Genomic DNA, 15,093 nt, shown 5'->3' with positions numbered 1-15,093 from the left:
GGGGGGAATGTCATGGGCTACTTTCCATCATCGACCCATGATCCCTTGGACGCGTCCCATGGCATCCCGGCAAGCCTCCCAACACCTAGTGCCACAGTCGGCCCCGTGGTCTCGGCAGCGCCAAGTGACAAGCGCGCATGCGCCTCTGTTGCCCCACCGATAATCAGTGCCAGTACCCAGCGGCTGGCGAATGTCATCAGTACTGCGTGCACCGATAATGTCGCGCGCACAAACCATCATGTTGCCAATAGCGCCTCATGCATAGACAGTGCCCCGCGCGCAGATCCAATGCCAAGCACCAGCGCCCAGCCGCTGGCAGATCCAAATAGTGCCATGCACGCCAACAGAAATGCGCACGCAGACCCTGATGCTCAAAACAAAGTTGCTGCCATCGAAATTGCTTCTACCTTGTAGAAGACTAAGTCCTTTTCATTGTAATTATAGAGTAGTTTTACTTCATTTATTTTTAGTGTGCTTCTACAACTTTCTTAGGTCAACTCATGTAACTTTGGTTTATTTTTTTTAAGCATTATTAAGGAGGACCAAAGCATTCAAACTTTCAAGCATTCAAATAATTCTCTATACTGGTGTCTCTCCCCCCGACACCGCATTGCATCTTGTAATAACTTTCATCATCATCAATACAATCATCAGCTTTCATCATCAATTGTTCATTTTTCGCTGCTCAATTGCTCACGACATTGGTTTTCCCGTACGGCACTGACAATCTAGTCTAGCGTACGGCGAGGACCTCAGGTAGCGAATAGCAACCGCACTGACATCAGTTGCTTAGCCTTACGTCGCCCTTCCAAGGAACTTCAGGAAGGCGCCGCGTAACATTACTCATGCTTTTTGGATTAGGTATTGCATACTGTTATCACTATTCGACAAGATCTATTTGACGTTTATCACACTCTCGGAAGCTACATCTAGAAATATTATTGTTAACTAAGTTTAACCCATAATCACATAAATTTAATTATTTGAACCAAGAGTCATATTTTTGATCAAACACCCATAATTTAGAATGGGGGAAAAGAAATTGGTGAAAAAGAATAGAGAGTACATAGTACATATTAAACAGTCGTAACCTAGTAGGCAAATGAAATTTGTGTCTCCATCTCCTTAATCCGGTGCAAAATCTTGTCATGGACTACTGAACGCGGTCACAATTTGTTGTGTTAACGTGAAATATAAACTTGAGTTATATCTATTGAAAAGAATTTTTGTTTCTTTCAACTTTTTAACTGTGGGGCTATGCGCTACAATGGAGTATATAGCTAGAGTGCAGACATGAAAAGATGGAAACCTAATATTGAATAACTCAATAGTTTAAGACGTGTAGATTTTTCAAGACTATAAATATACCGCAACTTGTATCTTCAACCAATGTACTTTTTGAAGTAATTGCTTCTACTTGAGTACATATACCTACCATACTTTGAAATGTGAAAATAACTAATTTTGATGTTCTTTACACCCACGTAACACCCTTTCGATTCTACATCTCATGAAATCTTTACTTCTAGAGTACTTGAACGTAGGGCTGGGCATATATCGTAAAATTGATAGTTCGAATCGAAAAAAGCATTGGATTATCGGTATCGGATTATTGGGTTAACGATTCGGTAACGATTTAATGTTATTTTTACTAGTGGGCTATCGGTTCAGGTCTCGATTTGCACAATTTTATTAACGGTTTAACCGATAACCCAATAAGCTGTATAAAAATACGATTATACCTTTAGGTCTATAGATACATGTAGGGTTTCATTTTTCCAATTCTACCAATTCTCTCAGGTCTCAGCTGCACTCTTAAGACTCAAGTTCAAGTCAGAGACCGATAACCCAATTCTCCTAGCGTAAGTTTATTTTCGAAAAGTTGAAATCTAATTGTTCTTTTCTTAAGAACAAAATTCAGCCCATTCTCTTAAGTATTATAGTAGATTTCTATAATAAAAACATGAGTCACAAGTGTACGACTTTAGATCCTGAAAAAGCAAAAGGCTTTTACATTCCGTTTTACGCTTGGCTTGATATTGAGAAATTCTTGTTCAATTATTCAGCCAAAGATTGAGTCTGAATGAGAGAGATGTTTCTTGATCGAGGCCATTTAATTATGCTTAGTCGAGTAACTTGGGATTTTATTTTGTGGGACAATGCTGAAAGTATATCCAACCAGTATATCAGGGAAAAGTGGTCGAATGTCGATACAGAAAGAAAGAGAGACAAGGTTTATCATATTTGTTATACAGTGTACACACTATGCTTCATTGCTTCTTTCCTCGAGAATCTGGATTGAATTATCTGATCGGGTAAACCGATAATTACCCGATAACCGAACCGATAATGATCGATAATTAATTAATCGATAATCGTTATCTTATCGGTTTAGCATATTTATAAATCGATAATTAATATGCCAAGCCGATAACATTCACAATCGAATCGAACGGACTAATGCTGACCCTACTTGAATGTTGTTGGGGCTTACGATTGCTTTTCAGCCTCATGAAGATCCCTCCATTTCCTTTCCTTATACAGACCTAAAAGAAAGAAAAACTACTATTTGTATTGGCGGGAGATAACAAATATTCCATGCAAAATTTAATAGGGGTGTCCAAATCGAATCGGAAAATCGCATCAAAGCGAAAAATCGAACCAAAATATTTTAAAAACCCAATTATGTTTGATTGATTTGGTTTGTCATTGAGTAAAAACTCCGAACCAAACCGACATATAAAAATATAATTTATATATATATATATTTAAAATTTTATATAAAATCTTCTTTAGAAAACGTCTAGAAATATTTGTGATCCTCTCATAGGATGTTATATATAATAAAACTATAAAGTGCATCCATTTTTATTTACTTTAAATAATGGCTGATTCTAATTTGTATCATCACTTTTTTATCAAGTTTTATTGAAATGCGTCAATCTCTTTGTTCTTCCATAGTCATATGTCAAGATCTTTCAAACTCTTATATTTTTTTGAATTTGAAATGGTAATTTATTGGTTATTTTTAAAGTTAAATAAAACATATCATTAGTTAAGTTCCATATTAATTTTTGTGTTTAATTATTAGAATTCGGTTAAGCTTGAAAATGTATCTCAACGAAAAATTATTCTTAGATTAAGAAAATAACTATCATGTGTTACTAAAAAAAATTCTCATACGAATATTTTAATATAACATATGTTTATCAATTTGTTAAATTTTTACTAAACATATATTCATCAAAACTTTATCCATAACTCTAACAAATTAAGACTGAAATAGGAGTAATATTTATGTACAAAAAAGAAAAAGAAAAATCCGAAAAATACGACAACACCGAACCAACTCAAACCGATATAATTAATTTAGTTTGGTTTTGATAAAATCCGAACCAACTCATCTCATGTACACCCCTAAATTTTGAGGTGCACATAAACCGGCACAACAACTATTAAAAAAAAAAAAAAAAAAAACGACACATCTAAGCAAAGCAGTCCCGTATGAGAGATCCGATCTCCGTGGAATGTCCTGGAAGGCACTATTCATTATATCAAGCCGACCATATTAATTTCATCTCAATGTTGACATCCCCTTAGTGCAAGTGGTCCAATTCTTGTTTTTTTAGCGTAGATGTTCCTTTCATATTTCCTAAAATTATAAACCATTTAGTGGGACTCTCTCTCTCATTTCAAATCAGAAAAGAGAAAAAACAAAATAGGAGAATATAAAAGTGCAATTATTAAGCACTGGATTTATTTGCAATAGTGTATCTTGGATACGCTTGTTAAGTTTAATGAGTACTACTTACGACTTTAGCCAGAACATTATATTGAACACTTTAAAGTTACTCTTGACTAACCGGAAGTAAACTACGGACACGAGCCAGACGTTGAATCAAATTAAATATATGTACCAGAAGCTTCTTTTCCTTCAATTCCATGAAGGGACAAAAGTTAATAGCCTTAGAAAGAGATAGCAGCAGTAGTTTATGTCGTTTGCAGCCACCACTTAGAGCCCACTACTCTAAGGCCAGTTTACTTGCTCCAGGGCCTTTTTCTCCCTCTTTTTGTTTCAGTAGTAGTAATTAAAAATACTCTCTATGCATTAGTCACTATTACACAGCCTGGAGTCTTCTTAATATATTTCCCAAACAGAATAAGGAACACTATCACATATTTTTATTTCTCTTTACACAGCTGTCTTGGTGTTAAGATAACATAAAATAGTACGTAGAAATTACTAAAGACAGGTCAAGAAACAAAAGAAAACCTTTTGGATGATTGTTTTACTTCGACAGTCGGTTGTTCATCAATTGTGTATTTCTGAGGTAAATTAATAAACCACTTTATACCTTTCACAAAAACGGTTACCCCAAACAAAACGGAGCAAAATGATTTCCTAATCACAAAAGTCCATCCTAGAAACAGAAATGATCAGTAGATAGCAAAACGCATTCCCTTCGAGTATTCCTTTCCAAGAAAATTGAGTATAGATTAGTTTACATAACATCTAAGAATGCAGGCTTCAACCAAGTTTTAATGTCTTCCTGCTATTCTCTTCGGATTCTGCAATTTCCCCTCTCTCTCTTCCGATCGAACCGTTATATAGTCCTTAACAATTCAGCAATCTTTGGTTCAACCAGTCAATTACGTCCTTCATAACTTCTTCTCTTTCCGGTTCAAAAAGCAGGTCATGCAGCAACCCTTTATACAGTTTGATACTTTTATCAGTTGAAGAAGCCTCTTCGGAGAGTTTCTTAGAGCCTTCCGGGTCAGTGACCGCATCATCAGAACCATGAAGAACTAGGAATGGTACTGTCAACTTGCTCAGATTCTGTTGCAAGTAGGCAGTTATTCGAAGGATCTCATAACCTGTTCGTACCCTAATGGATCCAGTGAATACTAGTGGATCCGAATACTTGGCCAGTAATGCAGCAGGATCCCTAGACACGACCGCACCCCTTTTGTTTGCTGCACTGAACTGGTATCTTGGCATTAGGAATGAGACAATTGGAGCAAGTACCTATAAATTAAGAATCACAACTCCATAAACGTTAAGGCTCCGCAAAAAATAATCACATCTATGTTATTTCATGTTCGATGAAAGATAAAAACAGGAATTTGATTTTCAAACGAACACTTACTGTGAAAATTGGATGAGCTGGTTGAACTCCTACAGCAGGTGAAGTCAATACAACACCAGCAATCCTAGATTCTACCTTTGGATCAAGTGCTGCCTACAATTATCATTGAAGGACAGAGTCAGCAACGGTCTTCATTACCAATTCAAGAGATAATTGAGCAGAAAACCATCAGTCTCATTTACCTTAAGGACTATGGCTGCACCAGTCGAATGTCCAAAACAAAAGCATGGAAGTCCAGGATTTTCAGCTAAAACCTTCGAGAGAAAGTGTTTCTGCACCAAGTGGAAGAAAGGTTATAAATAAGACAAACTCAAAATGTTTCACATTTTAGCTTTGTTATGCTATGCATGAAAAAATAAAATAATCATACCATGTCATTGACAGCATCATCAAGAGAAGGGACATATGCGTGCAGTCCATCACTTCCACCATGTCCTGCGGGAGGAAGAAGCTTGAAAATTTAGAAAGAAGATTTTCAAAGGAGTCAGAGACACCCTTAATTGGTACAGAACTATTTATACACTACCAAATGCATTCAAGTGAAAAAGTTAAACATAAACAGTTAATAAGCAATAAATAGCAGAAAAGGCCAAGGCCTACAAGGAAAGAAAGGGGTGATTCAGACAAATTCAAGGTTTCAAGACATAGTCAGATTGAATATTACTTTCTGAGACATGGCCCTTGTTAATGCGTGATAGTATATTAGGATTTTCTTTCCAGTAAAATGTCTTTAAAATGGAGTTGTAAGCACCTTCTCCTCCCTCCATTAATTACCCCCTTCATGCACAGAGGCAGATACAAAGATTCAATTTAATAGCTTACTTATGAGATGGAGCTTCACATGTTACTTTTTCGCACCAAAGGCACCCTGATTGGAGGAAATCCAACCCCTGCAACATGCGACATAGATGCATAGTTGAAGACCGACTTCTCAACCATAATAACAGCAACTAAACAATAAATTGTCTTCCTCCTCTATAGATCATCAACAGATGAATATCAGATTTTTAAAGATTGAGAAAGGGAAGAAAATGACATTCAGGTTTAAAATCGATAGATGAACCACCTAAAATTTAGGTCTTATATCATCGAGAAGAGACAAGAAAACTGTGCATTGAGTAGTGTGGTATTTTATGATTTACTCTCACACACCCAGATAACCATGTATTTTTCTCATCTCTGTTATGTGAAGAACCAATGAATTCGTAATTATCGCATAAGTATCAGTGTGCAGTCGAACAGTTCATAGCCAGCCAGCTGATGAATGACTTCCAAAGATAATTCTTGGGTAACCTGCTGGTGCTGAAGCTTTTATTAGATAAAAAGTGGAGCATCATCGGATTATTTTCCTTTAACCTTTCACCTTCCCCCCAACCCACACTCCAAAGCGGGGAAATAGCACATTTTCATTTCCCGTTTTCTGCTTTACTTGCTCCTTTAATACTACGATAAAAGAAGCTACAGCTAGAAGCTTAATGGAGCAAGAAGACACTTCTTTAGGTTACTAGCAATTGGTTCGTCACATTATAACTAGGTTCTATCCTAGCGAAAGACATGAAAGTATAAGATGTCTTGATTTTTTTACATTAGAGACAACTGATCAGATCGAAGAGCCCGCAAGTAGAGAACATTAATGTAGTTTTTAGAGCATTCGATTATTAGAGGAAAAGTAAGGCTGGAATAATCAATACACTGCAAAGCTAACAAGGTAATCATTTACTATAAAATTTGGTGATTGAAGGTTGGCAGAGTCACACGTAACTAAAGAGGACAAAATCTTAAGGGATTGAACAGCAATAAAGACTAGGATTCGGATAAATTGAGATGAAAACATAAAAAAAGACAGAGAAAAAAGAGAGCCAGATTTCAGGCAGGGATCTAAACTAGATTAAGAAAAAAACCACTATTCCTAAATAGAGGAAAGATGAGGAATTTAAAGATAAGCCTCGGGTGTCTTAACGAACAGAACTGACATAGTCCAGTCAACATGCATAATGAAAGAAACAGCAGAAAAAAAAAACCTCTTTGAGATGGAGGGCGTCAATCAACTATACTTTGAGAGTCAATTTTCTCAAAGTCACCAAAGAAGTAAAATAAATAAACAGAACTAAGATGCCAGAATGTATGAACAACAGGGAATATACAAAAATTATTTAAGCAAGCGCTGTATAATAGTAATTTGTTTCGCAAGCACAGAACTTACCAATCCAGTCCATTCCATAAACTTTATAGCCATTTGCATTTAGCTTCTTGGCGAAATCATTATACCGGCCGCTGTTGCAAAGTGAAGAATGCAGAGTACTTAAGAAATAATGAACAATTGAATCGAAATTAAAAATCACGAGAGCCTTGCAAGACAAATGTAAACCTGTGTTCATTGAGGCCATGCAACAAGAAAACCAAACCCCTGCACCAAGACAAATAACATCATAAAACTTTATTTCAACAGAAAACATGAGTGGAGCAAAACGTGCAATATAGATAATCAAATGCTTTTATGTGGCCCTCTATCTACTAAGAAAAGGAAAACTCTTAGAACAACTTGTTAATGCAGAAGGGAATTGGAGTGGGTCATTAAAGCTAATTTTGCACCAAATACTAAGAGGATGTCAAATATGTATGTATTTACACAAATACCCATATTAAGATTGGTCTCACATGTGTGACATATAAGTCTACAAGTTCTAAAATTTTCTTATTTCTTAAATTTCGTGTTCAATAAAACGACGCGGAGGTTTACTATTGGGAACACAAAATAGTTTAATGCACTCAGTTTCTTACTATCACCCTTAATTACCTTTTAATCAGAACAGGATTTTGTGTTCATGTTTGTGTCCAATACACCAATAGTTAAAAACCACGAGCATAAATACTAGTCACGGGAAGTCTCTTTTCTTAACAAGTCATCTAGTTACATTGTGAGCCAATTGGACTTGTGTGATATTTTGAAAAGAGCTGCCACGTTATGGCAACTCATGCGAAGAAAAAGCTGGACGTCCCATTATGCCCATGGCTACCACACAGAGAATAATCAGAAAATACCATCATTTGTGACTTGGGTGTTGGGATTCTTGGGAAGCGGTCCACTCTAGGGACCAACTATCAATTATTTACAAGAAGCTGCAATATTCCTTTTAAGCACTTATAACAGACCCATCACATATCACTTTCATCCAAATTTTCAAAGACTGTCTAGCAAAAATGTAGTCATAGAAGAATTTCAAATGGAACAAAGTCATTCAACTACTAGGAATATTATTTTTAAAACGTTAAGAACCTGTTAAAGTTAAAAACAGGAGCTTTTTTAGCTCAAATATATATATTTTTTTAAAATGTGGAGAACCAAAATTTTCTGAAAGCAAAAAGAAAATACACCATATATTAAGGCGATAAAAGTAAACCATTCAATTTTGCATTCAGAATAATTGCAGGCACCGCACAAACGGAATAATGGTTAATATCAACTTAGCGAATCAAGACAAAAGAAATACCCTTGCCATTATTACACGTTACTGTGCAGTCACACTAAGAACACGATAAAAACAAGAAGAATAATTCTCTGAAAAATACTCTAAGCTCTGCTGTATGGTGGAAATTTAAGCAGAACAAAATCTAGTAATTAAATATCACAATACAAATATTTGCGTTCCCTAAGCAACAGCAGGAATCGCCATGCAACTCATTTTTCAAAGTTCTCTGTACACTAGTTTGTAATCCTATCCAACAGTAACGTGGAAAGCAAGAAGCTCACAACAAGAAGACATTGCATGGCAAAAATAAAAACACAAAAAGAAATTAATTTAAGCAATAATTGCACTTTAGGTCCCTCGGTTATTAATAAATTCTAATTCTGATCCTTCCAATATATGACAAAGGGCATATTTGACCTTCAATTTATTAAAATTGTGTATTTTTATCCCTTTATCTAGTCTAGGAAATATGTTATATTCCGACAATTTTTAGTATTATATTACTCTCAACTATGAATAAAATACAAACTTAACATAATCACATGGGTAACACATGATGTAATGGTATATAATTCATTAAATTTGTTAAGATTCAGAAAAAGGGGATTAAAAATAGACATTTCAATGAGTTGAAGATTAAATATACTTAACAGTGATATCACAAGGAGTAAAGTTAGCATTTATAGATATTTGAAGGACTGAAAGTGAAAACTTCCCTTTATTCAAACATCCTAGGACCTTCCAGAAACACCAAGAAAGGGGTCCTTGTGAATTTGGAATAATATACTCACCACATTAATTAAACAAAAAAAGACGCTGAGAATAATAATGATTACAGGTAATCAATCCCAAAAAGATAATGGCCTTGCATTACGACTATTAATTGAGTAAGTTTTAGTTAGAATTTTTAAAACACACACGCTACTAATATAATAAATCACATTTTCTCATTTTAATAGGAGTAATATTTAAAAGTTAAAATAAGGGCTTTCGTTTTGGAATAGGAGTAATCAATTAATTACCTGGGTTTGAAGGAAACAGGTGTCCATGATTGCGTGAACATGGTGTCTCCTCTGGACGTAACAAAGAGCGAAAATTCCCTCAGCGTCTCTTTATCATCTTCCTGAAGCACTCTCCTTATCGCCAACGATCGTCTCGCCGCCACCTCCTGCTCCACCGCGCTCTTCCGCGGCATCATTTTCGACGGCACTCGAACCACCGGACCCTTCCTTTCCAACGCCGCCGCCTTTTCCTCCTTCCCGGCCTTCTCCTGCGACCCCGAGGCCGCCGGCGACGTCATCCTCCTCCGTCCACGAAATGGCAACAACAATAGAAGCACGAAAGCATTTATCAAAAGGAACAAACTTCTCAATACGCGAAACGAAAATAGCGCGCTGATTCTTCCGCTTGCACCTGACGTCAATATTAACGTCGCTTCGTTTGCTTTCGCTATTTCGACCGCCATTGTTGTTGATGTCCTTCTTCTTATCCCAAACGTCGTCAACGATTTCAACTCGGATAAATATTTGTGAAAATTCCCAGGATTAATTAATCTCAAATTTCGTTTTGTGTTAATATATCGTCCGAAGTGTGATTCAATTCGTGGAGGTATGCACAACTTATGACTTGTCAAGCAAATCATAAAATGGAAAAATTGGATGAACAAAATTTCGAATTCGCTGCTAGCAAAAATTTAGATAAGATTCTGGTTATTCTGGAAAGCAAAGTTGAATACGGAAATTTTGATAAGATTTAAAAAAAAGTTAGATAAGGAAATGTGGCAGAGAAGAAGTTGGAAGGCTGAAGGGGGATGCGTAAAGGTTTTTTCCTTCGGTCTCGGCAAAGGTTAGCAGCCACCACCCTCCTCTTAAGCTTCCGAGAAGTCATGAATAAATAAAGGCTCAGAGAATTACGCTACAGACTGGCGGTCAATGATGCTACCACGTGTCACCTAAGCACATGTTTTCTTATGCGGCGATATGATTTCTTTTTCGTTTGTTTGTTTCCCTTATTAAGGTAAAAGTTTTGACAGAGTCGGAGCAGTAAAATTGATTCATGACACGTGCCATTTATTGACCACGATGTTTGAAGTGACTGGACCACCGGTCAGTTGGTTTTTATAGTTTTGTCAATTTTCACTTGGAGCACCGATTCATTGGAATATGATCAATGTTATTTGGTCACGGCCTCACGGGAAAACTTTGAATGGTCAGTATTAGTTTCAGTTCAATTAATCTTTTTGACTCATCAATTTGACACCTTAAACTGTCACTTTTGAAATAACTCGCTCCTAAACTTGAAACAAAAAAGTGTATTGAGTTTGGTAACTTCTTAAACTATAGTAATTGTTTTATAGACTCATATTATAATGATACACTTGCATTAGGTTGTATTGGGTTCAATTAATTGGTTTCTTTCCATAAAGATTCTGTATTTTCTTGCAAACAAAGTAATCATATCTACTGTTTTTAGGTGTCCATGTAGTAGTGGATTTATTTCAACATAAGTAGATTTTCTTTTCTTGCAAGTTAATTTGCTGACATTTTATTTTAATAATAACCCTAACGGACCAACAGTTCCCGTTTCGATTTCAGTAGCTCCACATCCAAAAGTAATCCTTAGGCTTGAGGAACACCAAGTGGAAAAAAAGGCCCAGGGTCGCCAGTACCCTCGACTCTAAAGCCCAAAGGAGTGGACACAACATAGTGGAAATGACACAGACACCCACTTTTAAGCCTGCTATTTGAAATTCAGAATAGTTTGTTTTAGCTTATTTTTAAATATATAGTAAATTATGAATATATTTTAAATAACAGACTTAAAAGTGACTATTTCTATACTTCGCCCCACAACATATAATCCAAAACAACTTGCCGAGTCCAAAGACCAAAGGATTTGATGAAAGTTTGGAGATTAACATGCAACAAATACTAGTTCAACAATATCTATCTTCCTTTATAAAAGTCAAAACAATGGCATGTACATTTTAATTTTGGAAAACTAAATTAAAATATTTTTCAAAACCTAAAACAACCTATTGTAGTTTTTTAAGAACTAGCACAAATATAACCAATTTTTTTTAATTCTTCAAAATAAAAAAGATTTTTACACAAATAGCCGGCCATATTAATTGTTTGCTTTTTCTAGCTATTTATATAGATTATGCATTGATTATACACAATTTTACATATATAATACATAAATTATTGTACATATTATACATTCACCATCTGTATATGCATAATTTATGTATTATATGCGTATAATCAATGTATAATCTATATAAATGGCTAAAAAAAGTAAACAATTAATATGGCCGGCTATTTGTGTAAAAATTCCAAATTATTTCTATAAGTTAATCTTAAAACACATAAATTTCGAAAATTTCTGCCAGAAGTAAATCAAAACCAAATCCACAAACATGCAACGTATGCTTTTACTTTTCATTCTTCTCATCTCATTTTTGTTAGGTTAAATAAATTACTACTCATCTCTCCATGAGATGATGTACGATGAAAGATCTTAATTTATCGCGTAACTATTACTTTTGGATAAAGGATCAAAATTTTGTTCAAACACATTTCTTTCCTGGTTGTTTCATTGTAAATTAAGAATAGTAACAACTTACCACCACTTTTGAGCTGCAATAAACCCTTACATCAAATAGACTATCTTTATTGTAGGAGAAAATAGGGCGAAAAAATCAAATGGCTCTGCTGCATTGCCAATTTCTTCCACATCTATCTTCTAACTATTTACAGCTACTAAATTCTCATAGTTTTCCGTGGATACAAACGTGCTATTTTTATTGTTCATTCCCAATCAAGTATGAACGAATCCTCACTTCATCCACATGTGTAAAACCTGAATACTCTATCGTAAACTATTCTATGTGTCTCTGAATAAGCAGAAAATGCAAAATCTAAATAGCCGTGTGAAGCAGTTGCTTAGACCTACTCCATTTATGTAAAACGTTGCCAAAAACATCATAGAACTCGATCTCTACATGAGTTGGTGTCACTTGGACAGACATGAAACCTTGTCCATCATAGAAGAAATTCATTCCTTCTCTGTTCAAGGATTTCACATCTCCCCTCCATGCCTTTGATCCTGCTCCACTCGTTAAAAATTGTATGGGGCTGCAATTAAACCAAAAATGGGTTGAAATAAAAGAAAAATAGAACATATATTTCAACATTTTCCACGAGGTTCGTTCTAATATCAAATGTCAAAATTTTGCTCATTACGCCAAACGTAGAAAATCATTATTGACAATTATTTGAACTCTTAACTTTACCTTTCGCTATCACTGATGTGCTCAAGGCAATGATCGTGCCCATTCATGTATAGATCTACTTCATATGCCTGAAATTTCATAACCCAACAAAAAACAGTTAAATTCTAGTGAAGATTTCCTAAATTAATGAATTAATTATGGGATGTAAATTGTCAAATATTGGACAAAGAAAAAACAATTACCCTAAGGATAGGCAGAAAACGGTCCACAAGTTCATTAGTATCACCATGATGTCCTACACTTCTAATGGCATGATGTCCCACTACTATTTTCCATTTTGCTGTTGATTCACTTAACGCATTCTCAAGATCCTGCAATACATAACAATTCTTTAAATATCATAAAATTATCCCCCTAAAATCTGATTTTTTTAAAATCATTTCAACTTACTTTTAATACGTTTTCTGTATATGTTTTTTGAGGCATCACATTGCGCCAATCATATGTATGTTCTGTTTCCACAAAGTACTCTTTCACAAATGGAGTTGTATCAACCAAGAATATTTCAGCAATTTCTGTAAAAAAGTTAAAAGAAGATTTAAAATATTAAAATCATGAGAATTAAAGTTTTAATTTTTAAACAATAACAAAATTTCAGATTCAGGAAAAAGTAAAATGAGGGCCTTTTTTTCTTACCTGCATTGATTATGAAAGATCGCAAACAAATCCATCTACTGTCAATTTTCCTAAGGTAAGGACTAAGTTGCGCTACTGCATCTCCCCTGTAATCATGGTTACCTAATACTGCAAATCAACACAATAATATTTCAGAATTAAAATCATGAAACACATCATTTTTCCCTTAGTTTTGTGTTTTGCGAAAGTCACCTGAATACCATTGCTTTTGCAAGCTCTTTGCTGTATAAACATTGGTAAAAGACTCTAGAAAATTTGGATCATCTTCCCCTGTTAGCCCATTATCATAAAAATTGTCACCTGTTGAAACTACAAAATCTATGTCTAGTTCCTCTCCTATTCTTCCCATCTGCATCCAAATTATACACATTATAATCAATCCAAAATTCCAAAAACAAAAACATAGATATAAATCAAATACAAGGAAAAAAGTACAAATATTTTCTAAAGAAATTTACCTGGAGAGCAACAGCAGATTGATTATAATCACCTTTACGTCCCCAGTCACCAATAACCAAGAATCTAAGATTGCCATTAACTTTAGTGGGATGATCAAATTTCTTAAGCCCAGTTGCATTAGAACAAGAAATCAAAAAACTAATAGCTACCAAAAGGAACAGAACCATAGATTTCTTACAAAAACTAGCCATATGGCTCTTATTTCAATTACAACACAAGATTAATTATTGTTATATAGGCCAAGCTGAAACGTTCATGAAAAAAGCATGAGAGGGCTAACGGAATAGGATTTTGTGGGGTATTTAAAGATTAAACGTAGACAGTAAAAATATGAGGCAATGATGATACAATGTAGGTCACGAGTTTTGGATTAAAGGAGATGGTCAATTATGTTTGTGTTGTTGGATATGCGAATATGCTGGTGGATATTTCTTATATTCTATAGATAGGGATCGTAATAAGAGAATATTCTAAGGAACTGATTCAAAAGTTCCTATCCTATTGGATTAATGAATAGGCGAAATTGCTGTTTTTCATGGAATTTGGCCAATGGGTTTAAGAAAAGAACGGAATATGTGGACCCCCCAAACGATTTAGGAGCTAGTACTATGTCAATTTTTTTTTTTTTATTTTTTTTTTTTTTTGTATTTTATTATCGGAAAAGGGCCAAAATTGCCCCTAAACTATTGAAAATAGAGCAATTATTCCCTCCGTTTGCTATTGAGCACAAAAATACCCTTACCGTTAGTCAAGTGGAGCATATATACCCCCTCCACTAATAGACTCCACATCAACTATAAATTCACTTTAAAAAGATTTTTTTTGCTGAGTTGGAGTTCCACATCAGATTTGACTGTTTTTTTTTCATCAAAGAAAATTAATGAAATTTAAATTACCCATGTATTTTTCCATTTTCAATAATCAACGGATAAAAATACCTTAATCAACAAATCCTATCAAAAAAATCAATTATACTCCTCATTGTTCTCATATTTGCTTATTCATCATTAACCCATCAAACTTTCATAAACACTGCCATTCCAGAGTTCAACTTCATTGTATTACAACATGTACTACCAGGAGA

The 15,093-nt window shown here is 34.9% G+C and overlaps 2 protein-coding genes across 2 annotated transcripts; both read right to left on the bottom strand.

The window, feature by feature from the left end:
* Window positions 1–4,316: 4,316 nt before the first annotated feature.
* On the bottom strand, window positions 4,317–10,487 carry LOC104105575 (uncharacterized). The gene is made up of 7 exons (XM_009613921.4): window positions 9,640–10,487; window positions 7,516–7,554; window positions 7,351–7,421; window positions 5,518–5,582; window positions 5,330–5,419; window positions 5,148–5,240; window positions 4,317–5,026 (listed from the first exon to the last, which is right to left on the bottom strand). The coding sequence occupies exons 1-7, from the start codon at window positions 10,257–10,259 to the stop codon at window positions 4,616–4,618; spliced, it is 1,389 nt and encodes a 462-aa protein (XP_009612216.1). The 5' UTR covers window positions 10,260–10,487; the 3' UTR covers window positions 4,317–4,615.
* A 1,695-nt stretch (window positions 10,488–12,182) lies between these two features.
* On the bottom strand, window positions 12,183–14,454 carry LOC104105576 (purple acid phosphatase 17-like). Its single transcript, XM_009613923.4, has 7 exons — window positions 14,009–14,454; window positions 13,743–13,899; window positions 13,551–13,658; window positions 13,305–13,429; window positions 13,097–13,225; window positions 12,915–12,982; window positions 12,183–12,756 (listed from the first exon to the last, which is right to left on the bottom strand). The coding sequence occupies exons 1-7, from the start codon at window positions 14,198–14,200 to the stop codon at window positions 12,540–12,542; spliced, it is 996 nt and encodes a 331-aa protein (XP_009612218.1). The 5' UTR covers window positions 14,201–14,454; the 3' UTR covers window positions 12,183–12,539.
* Window positions 14,455–15,093: the final 639 nt, after the last annotated feature.

Source organism: Nicotiana tomentosiformis, chromosome 3 (assembly GCF_000390325.3).
Source record: "Nicotiana tomentosiformis chromosome 3, ASM39032v3, whole genome shotgun sequence".
Lineage (NCBI taxonomy): Eukaryota > Viridiplantae > Streptophyta > Magnoliopsida > Solanales > Solanaceae > Nicotiana > Nicotiana tomentosiformis.
This window is presented reverse-complemented; position numbering and strand designations above follow the sequence as displayed.